Source organism: Varroa destructor, unplaced genomic scaffold, assembly GCF_002443255.2.
Source record: "Varroa destructor unplaced genomic scaffold, Vdes_3.0 BEIS01000002.1, whole genome shotgun sequence".
NCBI lineage: Eukaryota > Metazoa > Arthropoda > Arachnida > Mesostigmata > Varroidae > Varroa > Varroa destructor.
Window position 1 is genome coordinate 32,545,261 of NW_019211455.1, and position 16,064 is coordinate 32,561,324.

The 16,064-nt window shown below is 41.6% G+C and overlaps 2 protein-coding genes and 2 long non-coding RNA genes across 7 annotated transcripts in view; 2 read left to right on the forward strand and 2 right to left on the reverse strand.

Moving 5' to 3' along the window:
- Positions 1-5,211, forward strand: part of LOC147757683 (uncharacterized) — a 16,427-nt gene extending 11,216 nt beyond the window's left edge. Inside the window, exon 3 of the long non-coding RNA XR_015322369.1 lies at positions 4,085-5,211. This is a non-coding gene — a long non-coding RNA (uncharacterized LOC147757683). The remainder of the gene's footprint in view (positions 1-4,084) is intronic.
- Positions 1-6,570, reverse strand: part of LOC111244952 (uncharacterized) — an 86,329-nt gene extending 79,759 nt beyond the window's left edge. The window contains exon 1 of the long non-coding RNA XR_015322368.1: positions 5,942-6,570. This is a non-coding gene — a long non-coding RNA (uncharacterized LOC111244952). The remainder of the gene's footprint in view (positions 1-5,941) is intronic.
- Positions 48-5,542, reverse strand: LOC147757684 (uncharacterized). 4 transcript variants are annotated; one of them, XM_086981781.1, is made up of 3 exons: positions 5,499-5,542; positions 2,263-2,404; positions 93-1,326 (listed from the first exon to the last, which is right to left on the reverse strand). In XM_086981781.1, exons 2-3 carry the CDS (start codon positions 2,280-2,282, stop codon positions 975-977), a joined length of 372 nt encoding a protein of 123 aa, XP_086837907.1. In that variant the 5' UTR covers positions 2,283-2,404; positions 5,499-5,542; the 3' UTR covers positions 93-974. The 4 variants fall into 4 exon arrangements, 1 of the variants encoding a protein (XP_086837907.1); XR_015322367.1 differs by having other exon boundaries at positions 95-1,994; XR_015322366.1 differs by having other exon boundaries at positions 96-1,991.
- A 132-nt stretch (positions 6,571-6,702) lies between the features above and the next one.
- Positions 6,703-16,064, forward strand: part of Ptp36E (protein tyrosine phosphatase 36E) — a 99,597-nt gene continuing 90,235 nt past the window's right edge. Inside the window, exon 1 of the mRNA XM_086981770.1 lies at positions 6,703-7,081. The gene's annotated coding sequence lies outside the window, so the exon portion shown is untranslated. The remainder of the gene's footprint in view (positions 7,082-16,064) is intronic.

The following is a 16,064-nucleotide window of genomic DNA, read 5'->3' on the forward strand; positions in this document are numbered from 1 at the left end:
ATATATAGGTTAAGGAGCTATGTTACAAACAGGATATCTGGCGCAAATATTGATAAGGCGCGCACCTCCGGCGTTCTTAGTCAGGCTATGGCCTGACACGATATCATTATCCGTTTGTAACCCAGACATTCTGAATATAAAGCTTATATGTATACAAAGCAGGATATCAGGCCTCCATACTCGTTAAGCTACGCGCCGAAAACTTTTGCTTTCACAACCGCGTGTTACAGGTGTGTCACTCTTCGCTTGAGATATCTAATACACTACACTAAATAGCTTCATCTTAATTCGGTAAATCAACGAATATATTAAATGTATAAATCTCATAGGAAGCGTGCTGAACGGGTGTAGTTTGAACTGTTTTTACGTCATACCATGACTGTTGTTTCTACGTTTATTCAAGGCTTACTTTGAATGCAGCAATGACTACTACGCTGTCTCTAAATGTTGCTAGCATAGTAGCTAGCTTAGGCTTGTAGCTTGCTTTTATTTAGATACCTCATTAAATATTTGATACGATCTAATTTTTTGTATTTCTATCTCAGTTTTGTATAATACACATGGAGCGCAGAATCTATTGATAACCGATAGCGAAACCACTAATAGCTCCGTTGTGGCATCTTTTGGAGAGGGATATTCTTCAATATGATATGCTGTCGGTCTCGTTTTCTTTTTGTTTTTCCATACACGTATGAAGTGTCATTCACTAGAAGAAACTCAAATCCTATCATGTACGACAACATGCCCTTCTGGTATTGCCTTGACGACTCGAAGTTAACCACCCATGGTCACAAGAAGCGCCATGAGCTCGTTCTGCGGCAGACAAACACTTAGGGGAGAAAGCGATGGGGTCCTCACAAGGCTTTTCACAGTCGTCGTAGCTACCGCTAAAGGCCGCTAAAACGAAGCACCTTTCGAAGTCATCTTGGAAAACATCTTCTAAAGCAGCATCGGAAAACCATGACTCTAGCTGTTTAGCACCGAATGTCCCCGACCGGAAGTTGAACCACATCCATCACACAGGCCGCCTTAATTTTGCGACCGACGACACTTCCTACCTCTACCCGCTGTTCTACGTTCATCCATTGCCTTGGGTGACTCTGAGCCGCAATTTTCAATACTAGCTTCGCTCCGTGTGAGAAACTTGCTACAAGTGTGCCCTCCTTCACTTTTCGAGGACTTGCTTTCACCCAGCAGGGACCGCAGGAGCATTGGTTCCTGAACCAACGGCTATGTTCGCGCTGCTCTTGGAGCTGTGCAATCGCGTGCTTCTCGAACGGCGCCCGAAGACACTTCAAACCGGCCGATGTTGAGAGCAACGTCCGACTAAAAAAATCAAGGGAGGGCATCAGTGCGAGAGGAAAACCAAGGGACAAAGAGGCTACCACCGTCGGTGCCACTTGCACCCGCACAGGGTTTCAGGGTTATAGAATGCGATGCTCTCTTTCAGAGAACCGTCTGTAAACTACTTTCAATGCAAGAAAAATCGGCGTCATCCGAGCACTTGAAATAATCCAGAAGCAACTTTTCTCTCCTCACAACGCTCACTCAGATTCGCGCGTAACACGCTCGCACGTGACCGAGTCCAATAGCATATTATATCGTTAGGTGAGTATGGTTGCGTCGCTCGTCAGCAATGAAGGGGCACCGTTTGTGTCTGCTAGGTATATTGTATTGAAGTATGGTAAAATGTACTGTAGCCAAACAGTCCCTTCCTGCAGCAGCTTTCGCCAAGCGCGCAGATGACGCCTTCGTTAGTCTCGGCCCGTCCAGAAGCGCTACTTTCGTTGAAAATCACGACGGCAGCGACTGGTGTTCTTGTTGTGCTAGAGAAGCCCCTTAGCTACAGAGAATTTATATTGCTACCAGCACAAATGGACCCACTATGGCCACAGCTTTCGCTTCTCGTTGTTAAAGATGCAGCAGTGTAGCCTGCCGCGCCCAGCAGAACGTATGTGTAGCTTTCACTTCAACCGTTACTGTTGCCGCAGCTGCTAAAACCACATATAAACAGGCTCTGAATGGTCCCACAAATTCAAAGGTTCTATATCCATTTACACACATATATATATTCCGGATGTGTTTCATTTTGTAGTCCACCAATGACTCTGGGCACATTTCAGTCTCCTTATTACGGCATAGATAACCAGCAGCTGGCAGATGCCACATAAGCTAAAACGGTTAGGGACAGATCTCTTATTCTAATAGAGTCTATCGGAATCTTGTTTCGTTCTATACTAATTTTACTAAGGGCTGACTAACCGATAGAAACATGGGAACATGCCCGATGTCCGTGCCTCCGGTTTCGGTTAGTAAGCTACTCAGGCGGTAGCTTGTAAACCTCCTGTCTTAATACCCCGCGATAGGCCAGGGAAAACGAAACACCAAGGATGACTTACTGACTCTGAAAAGGTCAAAGCAAATCAACACCAACATCTCAGCATTACTAACGCTGCTAAGAGAATCTGACAAGATAAAGAGAGCTTCACAGCTACCCATGAGCTAACGTTGATGAACGCGATAGCATTAGTTGCGAACGCTAATTAAAGATAACAGCTGAAACCTGCAATATATACTAGTCTAATCTTTATATCGCAATAATAAACAGTACTTGCATAAAAAGAAAGGTTCCGTGAGGCTTTTGCTCTCAGAGAGCGTTCACGTGCTAGAACAGTAAGGTTAATCGAAATGTGGTGGATCTAGACATTTTCATCGTTCTCCTTCCAAGGACATGGCCTTCGCGATCAGCTTGCCAAAAGGATAACCGCTGATATATAGAAGGCCGGATGAACAAAGCAGATCAAACTAAGGTAAAAAGCACGGAGAAAGTGAGATAAATACCGATGAAGATGGACGCCATTTGCGTACCATAACCAGCGTTCGCTACTGCTGTCGCTAGCGGCGTATCACCGAAACGAGGCACAATGTCCGCCCCTCATCACTCACTCTAAGCCATTTTGGCCGCTCCAAGACCGCATGTCGCGGCGGTAGCGTTGATTTATAAAAGCTGGCTCTGCACTCGTTTTCTTATATCACGTCCCCTCTTTAACGTCTCCATCACGCAGTGTATGTTGTGTAGCGGTGATGGTGGTATTATATTGTGTGTTGCCTTACGTTGCTTCGTTGTGTTTTGATCCTTTAATGGTGTCCTAGTACCATCCTGCCAGTTCCTTCTCGCCCTTCCCCTCCCGTGTCAGAAAAGCGAGCTTTCGTGCAATGACCGAGGTCTGCTTGACGGCAGCACACAGAAACGCATACGTTGTCTCCGTCCACGGTCGGTGTCGTCGTTCCTGTCGCCCCCGCCCCGCCGTTTTGATGGACACAGATGCAAAGGCCTGCCTGTGGTTGCTTGCCCTTCTACACGCACCATTCTTGATAGTCGCCACCCGGCGCCAGCATTTCTATGTTATCTATTCAGAGGCTAGATGAGCCTCAGGTCCAACTCAGCAGGATATTTTCCAAAAGCTATACGCGACTCAGTTAGAATTCGGCTACCTATCTTTTTTACTTCAACTTTTCCTATGTTAGCTGACTGATACCTTCGCAAAGCCTCTTATTACTACTGTCGAATCATCGAAACAGTAGATATAGCAGCTCGTTGAAGAAAACCATATATAGCAGTAAAACAGCATGAAGACGCTGCAGTTTTAGTTCCAGCCATTACACCCAGGCCGACCAAAACAAAGAGTGGGTGTGATTTATGTTAATAAGCGGAACTTATCTGGGTGACGATCCCCAAAAGTGCATCTACAACACAGAATATTAGCTACTGGGTCAAATGGCCCTAACTTTCAGAGCCATCCGTTGAAGTTGCGAACCCGATGCGTCTCGACACGATATTACAACGATACAGATGCTAGAAATTATCATCGTATAGAGACGTCTATTACGAGATAACACCTCTGCCACCTAAAATAGTACTATTGACCAATAAGCAATTCTTACATTCCTCAATCATTAATATGTTTCTTATTCTACTGTTGATATTTTCCAGACTTTTCACCGTTACAAGTGTCACTATATTATTGTAAAATGAGGCATACGGTATATGTGGGATTATTAATATTTTCACACATGCTTTCAGGGGGTTAGTTTGACTCGCGCACGTGATCTCCCCAAGGTCAGGGGAAGTATTTTGCCATTTCGATGAAGATACGATGTCACTTCGAAGAACAAAGGCACACTTATAACCATATGGACATAGATGGAAGCGAATCATCTGTGACCGCCAGTAGTGTAGCTGGCCCTATCCAGCGCTACGTATGTGACGTAAATAATTTTCCAACAAGGCTTTCAACGTATGGAATGATAAGCTTCGTAACCTCGAAATATTATACGAGTGCCAAGCACTTACTGTGCTTGCCTGCTATTCAATTTTACCCCTGTTGTACTTCCCAAAAAGGTCGCCGTACGTGTTACTGCAACTGCCCACAATCTTCCGAGCGTGAAGTGCATAATATATACGGCATCATGATTCGATAAACTATTGCCGACCAAAATACAGGCCTTACAGCGCATGTTTATTTTTGTCCGACTTACTGTTAGTAGGCATTATTCGGATGCTTTTTCTCTTTTCCGCCTATCGACCCACAGAGAGCAGAAAATGTACAGTTAAACGCAGATTCACACAGTTATTTTTTCATTAGAAGTAGTTAATTTTGGATCAATAAGAAAAGTGATAGAAAGAATAAGAAAAAACAATCTTTTAATGAGTCAAACTGGAAATTGACAGTATTTTTAGCGAGAGATGCGCTCGTTTAGCAATCGTAGGAAACATCCTTTACAAAGTAAAGCGTACAGAATTCATTGAAAAACAAAAAAAGTAGGACAAAGCCTACTAGGGACGCGTCAACCATTGATACACTAGTAAAGACAGCGCAACTGTTAACGTTTAATAGGCAAAAGAACTCAATTGTTGTATTCAACAGTGGCTCCGAAATTATAGCTGTAAAAGCCATTGGTCTAAAAAAAAAATTAAGGGAAGTCGAAAATATGTAGTTTCTGTCCACAGCTAGAGATTTTCTATAAAAAGCTAACAACTACGGTAAATGCTTGACGCGGCAAATTTTATAGTACGGCTAAAACACTACAAATATCATTTATTCAACCCTATTTCTTTTATTTCTAACCAATCAGTTAAAGTTCCTTTTTAATATCTGGCTCTTCGATTTGATTTTCGTAAGACCATCGATTGGTAACGCTGAACGAGAAAGCAGCATCCGCATTAGCATAGCCACTTACATAGACTGTTTAAAGCGTTCCTTCACCGGGGACGCAAAGGGATAGATCGGGACGGGTGTCAAGGGTCTGGATTTGAAGGGTGCGAAATCAAAGAGGAAATTAGTAATTAAGAAGATGTGACTCGGGGAAGCTATTTGATTTGGTTGAGGGAAGATTCCACAGCAGCAGTAGTGAGAAGACTATGACGCCGACCACGACGACGACGACGACGAGAAAGTACAGGAGGAATGGGTAACAAGCAAAACAAACATACCTACCTCAATCATATCCGTATATACTTCGTTATCACTCGTAATAACTGTTGTGTGTTATAAAATTCTGTAAAGATTATTCTTATTATTATTATTATTGTTGCTCTGATAGATATCACTGCTCTGCAAATTTTTCCTCAGGTGTTCAGTCCGTAAGTCACAAAATAAAATGCTGATCTCTAGGAGGATCGCAATGTGATCGACAGTTCCGGTCAAAACCCGGCCTGGCTAATGTATACCCGATATCGTCAAGTTTATTTTAGGGTTATGTGACAAAGGATGAGCAAATACTGAGGTTAGAATGTCTGTGTGTAAGAAATTCATCTATCATGCACCGGTGAAGAAGATGCTTCTTTCCTGCACTATTTTTTCTCAAAATGGTAAGGTAGTTTTTAATCGAAGGTTTAGAAAAAAGAATTAAAAACGGCCCAGGAGCGATACTTACTTACCTCGTACCATTCATTCTGCATCTTCGCGTGCGACGTTTCACGTTTTCTGGCTGGAAAGCTGGGTTAAAAATAGGGTTACCTGGCACGCTGGTCATGCATGTTGTGGTCATCTCACACATCGATTTCAACAGGTTTCCTTATTCGTTAATCGACGTCATCTCAACGAGTATACTTAACGGCAAGACCGTTATTTCAGACTTACGTTAAAGATAATTTTGAATACCCGATAAAGCGTTAGCGTTTGTTGAAACATTGTAATCCCAACTAACACAAGCGATGCAATCCTAACAATAGTGCCAATATTTCAGGAAAAGTTCGAACAAAAAAGACATTGTCTTCCATTCTAAATTGTAACACTTATGATACAGAGAACATGAAAAAGTGCTGCAGTAGAAGCATCAACAGCGGCACATTTAGCTTTTACGTTATTGCTTAGCTCGAGCATTTTTTGTCGGCCGTTCGGGTTGTTCATCAACTACGTTAGCGTATTTGCTCGGGATTCTCATTGCCCTGGATGTAAACAAGTCACAGCCTTGTGCATGACGCGATTGTATCAAGGGGGTTCTACGCGGCCCCACCAGGCTACCGTCGATCCAGTCGGTCGAGTCTTCCTTTCTCCCGTTACCACAACCACGACGACAAGGGAGGGGATACTTTTACGGAAAACCATGAAGGACCATTACCACTGGGGGAGACGTGATGGAAAGGGTAAATGAGAGAAGGAAACTGTCTAGTGGACGCCGTGGCGGCGTGCCTGCCGAGAGTCGAGATCCCCAACAAGAGCCGGCGAAGCTTATAGAATTCCAGGGGCCCTGAAGACAGCAACGGTGGATGCCGCAACGATGCTCCATGAAGAGACTGACATTGGCGGACAGCGTGCAGCTGTACCCCAGCCGACATTTTTTACTTGATCTTGTTCTTTCCAGAGTCTATTCTACAACTTAACCCTGTACGTACGGCCTCATGATGATGTAGTATATAATTTTGTGTTTCTGGCGCGCTCGTAAGCTCGTGAAACTACGTGTGCTTCTAAGCCATCATGTGACATTCCTTGGCGTTGTGCTTTGGGCCACCGTCGTTCCGTAGACTAGAAACCGAGTCTTGAACAAAACCAGTTTACAATGGATGTTGGATAGTAAGGTAAGTCTACGAATGGGGTTAGTTTGATTGTAAAGCTGGGAGTGACCTTGTTCTGTGCTGACATTAGTCCGATAGGGAAACGATAGGAAAAGTATATTGATGCTGTGTCATACCCGTACACAAGCCCTCATAGTGCACCTTTAAGCACAGAAAAACTGCAGGTTAACATGCATGTGATTTCTCTCATGTAGGTTCTTCCCGCTCCCACAACTCAGCGTTTCCGTGCTGATCTATAATGAATGGTCAGCTAAAGCTTTTGTCGGTGCATTACAATGAAAAGAGCTGATGCGTCCGCGATTAACTTTTTTATCATCATAGAATGTCTGCCGACCACGTTTGAAAAGTTTCAAATTTAATAGTAATAGAAAAATGTTTCGCTGTTATCGTCATTGCGCGATTGTTGAGTGTTCGACAGCATCTCTCCCCCTGTGTTTTGCCTTCGAAGTGGGGTGGATAGACGTGTACAAAGTTACAAAGGTGTGTCCCAATAAGCAAAGGCTACGTTTATCACCTTCCATGTCCCTTGCATCTCAAGTAACATCTTGAAAAAGCGAGGCCTAAGAGATATAATGCGTAGAACTTGTTACGTTTCAAACTACAAAGGGGTGTGCAGCGCTAAATGTGCGGTCTCCATGTGCAACTAATGCAAACGACTAGACGTGGTGTTATCATTTCGTCCCTATAAACGTGTCCAATAGGGTCATTCACGTATTTAATGTCGTTAAAATGTCCATTAGAAAAGAGAAAGAAGGAAGTGACTTCTTGCAACGTAAACATCCGCAGTACTCCACGACGATGCAGCGGGAGGGAGTAGTACGTAAGGTAGAGGAAACTTAGGTTATATTTGTATTGTTATCGGATGATCACGAGCGCCAGCTGTTAGGAGAATTAGATGATGCGCTGTTTTATACTCTCCTGTTTGGAAGCGATGGCTGAGGAGGTGGCGCGGGAAAGGAGGAACTGGGACAGATGAAGATGAAACTGTTGGTCGAGTTAATAGACAAAAGATATCCCTTAAGTTACAGATAGCAAAACCAGCTAGAGCAAGTAAATTATCTTGGTCTTTTAGAAGAAGTGCCAGTATTTCATGTCGTGTGTGCTATTGCAGGTAAATAGAAAAATCGGAAATAATATGCGGAAAACAATATTAGTCACATCAATCAATATACTCATACTTTTCCAGAACTTTTGGAATTGTCGCGAGGTTTGTAAATCGAAATGTCTAAGTGTTTGGAAGTTACAAGTGAACTCAAATTCTCAACGACTGTTGTTTTTAACAACAACGATTTGGTAGATAATAACAATTTTAATATATTAAGTGCTACGATACGCGAAGTATCTTCCACCACATATTCAGTCATGCTGTGAAAATACCAATAGCGATCTCATTTAATAATGAGCCCGAGATATGCAAGCGCTGAAGCCTTTATTAAAAAAATACTCAAGAACTTTGAAATTGTTTAAAGAACTAGCCAACAAAAAATACGCAACTGTCTAAGATTATGAATTATAAAAAAATAAGAGCCTGTCTCTAACCGGAATCACTGATCACGGCAAAATAAAATGCTCTGAAGAAACGTACATAATGGCTCAATAAGTTGTTAGACTTGGTTAGAGGAAGGTTCCAGAGCGCAGGATCGGCATGATCATAACTCTATCTCTATTTATATTTCAAAATCGCCACTTTGACACCGTAACTTTTCTAAGTGGTCTTTATACGATATATGCGAATGTACCATGTGCAAAGCGTGATCCTCGTTTTGAGCTAATTTAGCGATGGACAATCATGTAATGTTTAGACGCGCAAAATGATTGGCGGCATAAATCTGAGCACAAGCTGTGAAGGTCAAGGCCAGATCTATTCTCCGAATTTGCTATTGAAATTCCATGGATAATAGCTCCAAATAAGAAACCTTTCTTTCTAGAAATAATTTACGTGAGTCATTAGAGATCCAGAGTCCCTCAGGTCCTCGCAGCTGGGTGCCATAGGCATAAGGCTTGCGGAAGCTCATTATGGAGATGTAACCACTGAATACTGCGGCCTTTTTAAATAGAACGTACGAGTACTAATCGAACTTTTATTCAGTTAAATTCAACGACTGATTTCCTGCGAATCCAAAAATGAGTGGTTGTGGTCCATTCGTTTCTGGATATGATAGTTAAAACTGTGCAGTTGAAGGGATTTCTGATCGAGTTTCAAGACAATATGTTCCTGAGCACTCATTCTTAGTTATGTCAATCGGCTGTTACCGCATGACAAAGCGAGTCTCAGGCACGATGATATGAAAGTATTATATTGCGTATGCATTGATGAAGTAAAACAGCTCAGTAAACGAAAGACCGCTTAGAGACGGAGTAGGGTTAAGCGGAATATCTTTCGGGAAGGCTTTTATAACAAGCATTATATTATTAGAAATAATTATTTTCTGTCTGACCGTTCATGGATGAACAAGTCAAGGCTCGTGTACAGACAGGGATGAAACTGAATGCGCTTAAACGTTGGTTCTTGACGTATAGTCATGTTCAGGCTAGGCCTGTATCTATCAGGTGCACAAAGGTTCAATGGTCAAAGGAAAGTTAACCCTAGTGGTTGGAACCGAGGAAACAAGTAATAGATTATTGTCCCACTGCTGGATCGAGAGAACCTGCCGTACGTCGCTTTAAATTCTAACAATATCGTAAAAAATCTTGAGGACCAATGCAAGGCAATAACCATAAGTAACATTATGGGTGTTCTGAAAGTACGCGTTAGGGGTTGAACCAGCAAGGTTCTCCCAGCATATTTGAAAACGACCTGCAACTCACAGACAGTTATCAAATCGAAATAAACACATCGAGAGTTTAGTATTTGTTTATAATTAATAGAAACAATAGCGGTCTCTCTTTAAACTCGAAAAGCATCGTAGTAAATTTCGAGACCTGAAAATGGATACGAAAGCAATAGTGCATCGTCGGTACACATTAGTTTAGGTAACATTACACTCCATGCAACGGCGTTCAATATGATGTGTATTTGTCCATCGTATTTAAAAGTAACGCTTTCTACACCATCTTGCGGTATAATAGCAGCAACCTTCAAGTGTCATTTGTATAGTTTGTCGTTTCGACATATGTCAACATTTTCGAACGGCTTATAGTGGAGAAGACGGTAGTCGTTGTTGAACAGCTTATAACATGCATCGGCCAAGTAGATCGTTGTCGCTGGGCTTCTAATACATAATGCAAATTGTTCAGATATGCAAATATATCTGTGGCCAGCTACAATGTTGGGCAGAATGAACTAGTGAACGATACCTAATTTTTGAAGTTTATAGGTACTTCAGTTGTAAATGTATTACGTTTCTAGGCAGAAACCGTGGATCCAGTGAGGAGCGAGCAATTGCTCAACATGCTGAAATCGAAATGGAAGTCACAGCAGAGGCAAGTGTAGACTACGGCAAAAGTGGGATCTTTATGTTGAACTAAGCAATATCGTATAGGACAAAAGACCCTCACAACATTCTTGTATAATCACTACCTAGATATTGAAACATTAGCGCATTTTTTATATAATGTAGAGCATGGCGAAATTACAAATGCTTAATACGGAAAGCCCTACACTATCGAGAAAGGAGATCAACTCTAATTAGTCGCAAAATGAACGTCTTTGTCTCTCAAAAGTCTTACTACAACCGTATACTAAAACGAGCAAGTACGAGTGTTAGTGGAGATAAGACGAATGTCTGCTACAGCAGGCCCAATGTATCCTCATTCAGAGAAATGATCCTGCGAAGCATGACGCTTCACCACATAAACCTACTTCAACAATCGGTTGGCGTCATGCAGTGTTAAATGATTGTATCATCACTTCTTGATGTGACGCTTTGCGAATGGCTGTATCATATAAATACTAAAATAATATAATAATCATAAAAAAAAACTATGTGTATATACATAAAATCAGTGTCTGCTTAACCTGCAGTGAAGCTGAGCTGGTTGCTAACGATAATTTAAGGGGGACGCTATTTTCCTCAACAGTACCTTCTCCGGCGCAAATGCCGTACGCACACACAGCTGTAGCAGTAACTATAGTCTAAACTTAACTCGTGGTTTGATTAAGAAACCAATGTTACTGGCAAACAGAATAGTAGGGCACCTTTTTACTTGTGTCTTTATGAAGTATTCAATTATGAGCTGCTTTATAAATACCGGTGTACGATCGCCGCTTTGGACATACATTGTAACACCAGCACCTTAGGTCATCACGAAGTATAGACGATACACAACGCAGGTCATAATAGAAAACGTCTAGGGCACCACCACTAAACGTTTAGAAGGTTCATAGCGTGCCTAAACGACTGATGTAAACCGCCGACGCCAGATAATTGTTTTCATTAGACTATCGAGCAGGTAGATTCATATGTGTAAAAAGATAAAAACCCTAAAAAAAATTAACCAAAATAGGCAAGCTTGCTCTTTCACAGTACGAGCAAAAACTTTTATTGGGAGTGAGCTCATCAAAAATCGCTCGCATATTCTAAAGAATACACGAATGATTTTTTGAAGGTTGCAGAGGCGTTCTAAGGAAGAGATATAGATAGCTTATAAATACAAGAAAAAAAATAAAAATAGGCACTATAGTGGCTTGCCTGCCACCATTCTAGATAGCTGCAAAGGGACAATATGAAATAGGTTTTTGTAACAGAAAGGTATTCTAGGGTTTTTTTTTTTAGAACTCCGATACGATGAAACGTTTTCTCTAGTACTCACGAGATAATTGTGCCCACTGGCATATGCTTCACTGTAATTCAAACCATGCGTAACGAGTTTTATCCATTAGTGCGGCAATTCTTTCACGGACTATAGAAATACAAAATAGCGCGCATCTTCGTCGATTTTCTTATTGCGTTTATCCTTTTCAAGCCGATGAATACGCTGACCATCCTGTCATTAACCTAACTGCTCCTTAGCGCGATGATTCCTACGCGCAACGACTTCCAACATCTTTGACAGTGATTTTCTCAAGATCTTTGCTAACTTCCTTGGCCATAGTGTATCATTCAGTGGGATTAACGGCTTATTTATAATATTCGTGAGTACTTGCTACTGAAACACAGTACTTCTCGAATTCTTTATAGAGCTATGTTCTTCATGCTTTAATCCTTAAATGGCAGAAGCCGCTGTTGCTAGGAGCCCTGTTACTCTAACGCACTCTGGCCTCAACGTAGATACGTCATTAGTAGACAAATCTTCTTGTGTATAATTTGAAGCACGATGCGCGGGTAGTCTTCGAGCTAAACGTATAAATTTATGTCTACGAAAATTGAGAAATTTTACTAACGACACACTGTAGTACCAGCGCGAATGCTAGTGTATAACGATAAAAATCGAGATAAATATATGGTAGTACGATACTATTAGTCCAAACCGTTTCGAATTCTGGCATAGACACACTTACTCATGTGTTGGGAGCTAGTTGTACAATAGAGGACGTAATAGCAATGTCGGAAACATTCAGTCTAATAAACACCGTGTAAGTTACTCCGCCATTCTATGACGGATGTGTGCCAATATACGGTCTTATGCGATCTGCACTCTGAGCTAATTCTTGTTTGAGGTGCTAGTCCTCCAGGCATGCGGTACTCGTCACAGCGTGCAGGGTTTCATGCAAAATCATCGAATCACCTTCAGTATTTTTACGCTATTCTATTGGCTTTACTGGTTCTATTGGCTCAACTCGAACGTTTTTCCTATACTACTTATGAAACAACACTCGTTGACGCTCACACGTACGACCTCAGCATTTTCTGCAAACAATCGCCCCTCTGTTTTCAGCGGACGAATAAACATAACTCGCAAACATCATACGAAGTCCTTTTCTGACTTCTGGATATATGCCGGGGCCGATATGACCGAACCCGGGATAACGCCCCAACATGTAATCGTGGCTTCTGTCAAAATTGGCACAATAGCACTGCGATTGTAACTAGGCCAGGATCCTCGATATGCATTCCGTTGACATCTGCCACCTAAAGGCTTCGTTACGCTACGTCGCGTACTACCACGGACCTGCTATCGAATGTAGCGGCTTTCAGCGTTGGGGTTCCTTGTTTAGAAACGAACGCAGACAGATTTTTCACGTGTTGAACACGCTCGCTCACTCTTCTAATGTTTCCATTTTTGCTGTATATTAGTACATCTAATCGTCGCACGACTCCTCAGTCTTGTACAGCGGCAGCCACGAAAACACCTACACCTTAGGCCTAAGACATATCAATTATCCATTAATTGATACTCTGTATATATGTGACGCTGTAGGTGGCTTTTTTTTAGATTCGGGCCTTGGCCGACGGATTATCCGTGGTTTTATAAATGCATTACCTTTAATTGATATTATTAGAATTATTCGAAAGAAGATTTAAACAAGCTCACGGCCATAATGGAAAGAAAACTTGGAACTGTAGCAAAAAAGCGATTATTTTTACGAGCAACGAAACGCCAACGAGACAGTAAGATTTTCGTGTTACTCCACATCGATAGTTTGGAGTTTTACGTCCGGCAATGCCGTTGAATGTTCCATCAGACGGCTGGATCCCAACACGAAACGAGCCGTGTGTCTATGGCCCAATTCGGACCTAGATTTAGGCCACAATGCGTCTCTCAAATAGTCCACAGCAGCAGAAACAAGCTCCAGCAGAACTCAATATTAGATGCAGAAATTAGTCCCAGAAATGACTAATGGCGCACTGGCGATCCAGGCGATGTCTCTGTTATCGGCAAAAGACACTTCTGAGAAACACTCCGGTACGACTGAATGTAATAAACAGCGAGACATCATGTTACCCCATGTTTCTTTCAGAAAGACGACGAACACATTACCAAAGGAGCATTTTTGACAAATGATTGCGGGATCGTAGTGGCTAAGAAGTTCAAAGGAAAGCCATACGTTTCCTGTGAAGATGATAAACCGGTTCGTACTAGTTAATAAGTGCAAGATTAATTTCTTGAGAGTCGGCGTGTGCTCTGGAATACAATCGCCGAACAGTCCATACTCGATACTGCTGGTTAATTTTGATCCGTAGATTATCGAATAACCCGTTCACTCCTTTTACTAAAAAATCGTTCGCAGATTTGTAAAAAGAATATTTGAAACAAATCTGTGAATAAAAGATGCCATCGCAACAAATTGAATAAACAAGACCATACGAAATGGCCCTGACAAATATAAAAAAAATTCGGTAAAATACCTTTTACTATTTAAATATTGTCTCAGTTGTGGGGAAAGTTACATATTTAGATGTATATACAGAAGAGGTGCTTGGTGCGAGCACGACACAGCTTTTTAAAAGCGGTCGTGGGCCAATGGTAGGTTGTACAATAGCTTACAATAGGGGAATTAAATTCGAAACATGACAGCGGATTGAGTCAGTACTCGTATCGTTGCTGGCAGAATTTTTTTACGAGTTAATAGACTGCAGCGAAGGCAACCACACAGCCATCTTGAAAATTTCGTTAAGGAGGCGCCATTGATGCGCGCTAGTATTAACACAGGTTACAATAAGAGCCACATAACATTCGGGGTCCGCTGTCCGAGAATCGTTGAACTTTATTTAGTACTGAGGGGTTTGTATTCCTAACTCCGACTTTCTGAATGTAACTGAGTCAACGTTTGGTAACCTACTTTACTTTCTATTGATAGTAGTAGTTTGGGGGCCGGCACAATAATTGAAAGGCTAGTAAGCTAACCCGCTATACGGCAGTTACTACTATAACCTATTTGAACTGTCTTAAAAAAAAAGGTTGTGAAAAGCTATTGTCTTTGCTAAAACGTCTTTCGCAATGGACCGCAATAAATATACAAAATCACGTATTTTCAAATGGCGTGTGACATTTGATTTCTTACGACGATTAACATTGATTCAATGCCTACCGTTAGATGCCTTTAGAGGCGAACGCCCACACAAATTTTCGTTTGTTTTGAATAGGTTTTGGCGATACTTTCCGATTTATTACTGTTTCACTATACGCTATAAAACATTTGAAAAGCATCTTAATTCAGAAAAATGTACAAAAATAAATTTATTTAGCTTTCGTAACACACATTATTCGATCCGCATGAAATCTTGTTTATTTCGTCTGGCCGAAATCCTATTTTCTAGTAACAATATACTTAGGTAAAACAAGAAAGTGCTTGCCCATCAGAAGTGTCTGTTTTCTTGAAATGTATACTACGGTTTCGCGCTTCTGTGGGAGTTCCGTTGATGATTCTTGCGCTTTCCTAAGTATACACTGAACGACAACGAATCAGGCCATGCCACAGACACCTACATGAGATACGAAATTGAGGAAAGCGGGCGGCGGTGATGGGGTGACTGATTTTTGCTCGACGTAATACGTCCGTTAGAAAAACGTCGCAACGACGAGACACCTTCAGCCGCTTTGATGAGATAAGATCAACTGAGGAAGCCTCAATAAACGCCGGATTGAAAGGATCTAATCTCTGTCCTAGGGGTGATTACTGTCCGTGATTAGCGGAAAACCCTTTTAGGCCATATTGTGTTCGTTCCCAAGCATTTGAAGAGCAGATACGCCTTGAATCAGTATTAGTACAATTAGCACAGCGATGTGCTGTGTCCATACTTGTATTCAAATACTATTGACATATAAAAGCCCAGTCATCCATTGAAGTTTTACTCCAACTATATCATTAATCATGTGGCAAATTCTCAAGCACAACTATACGTCAATATAAAACTTATATTGCTTTGAAAGGATCATCTATGCTATTGAGCGTGTTGGATCCACCTATACGTTTTTGAATTTATATTTATCCCGCTAACGTCCTTTGAATTGTAATCCTGCCCCCTTTTATACACAGGCAGTTCTGGTAGGAAGTTGTTATAGTCACAGTTTTCTATAATGTTTCATATTCATTCCTTAAATAAGTCGTAGTTTGGAAATAGCAATCATAAAGCATCGTGATACAATTTGGATATCTAAATTG

Coding starts and splice junctions, on each gene's coding strand:
- LOC147757684 (XM_086981781.1), bottom strand. CDS start 2,282: ATGTTCCCATGTTTCTATCG. Junction 1,327..2,262: donor ATGTTCCCATGTTTCTATCG/GTTAGTCAGCCC, acceptor TGATTTTTTTAG/TCGGACGTTGCTCTCAACAT.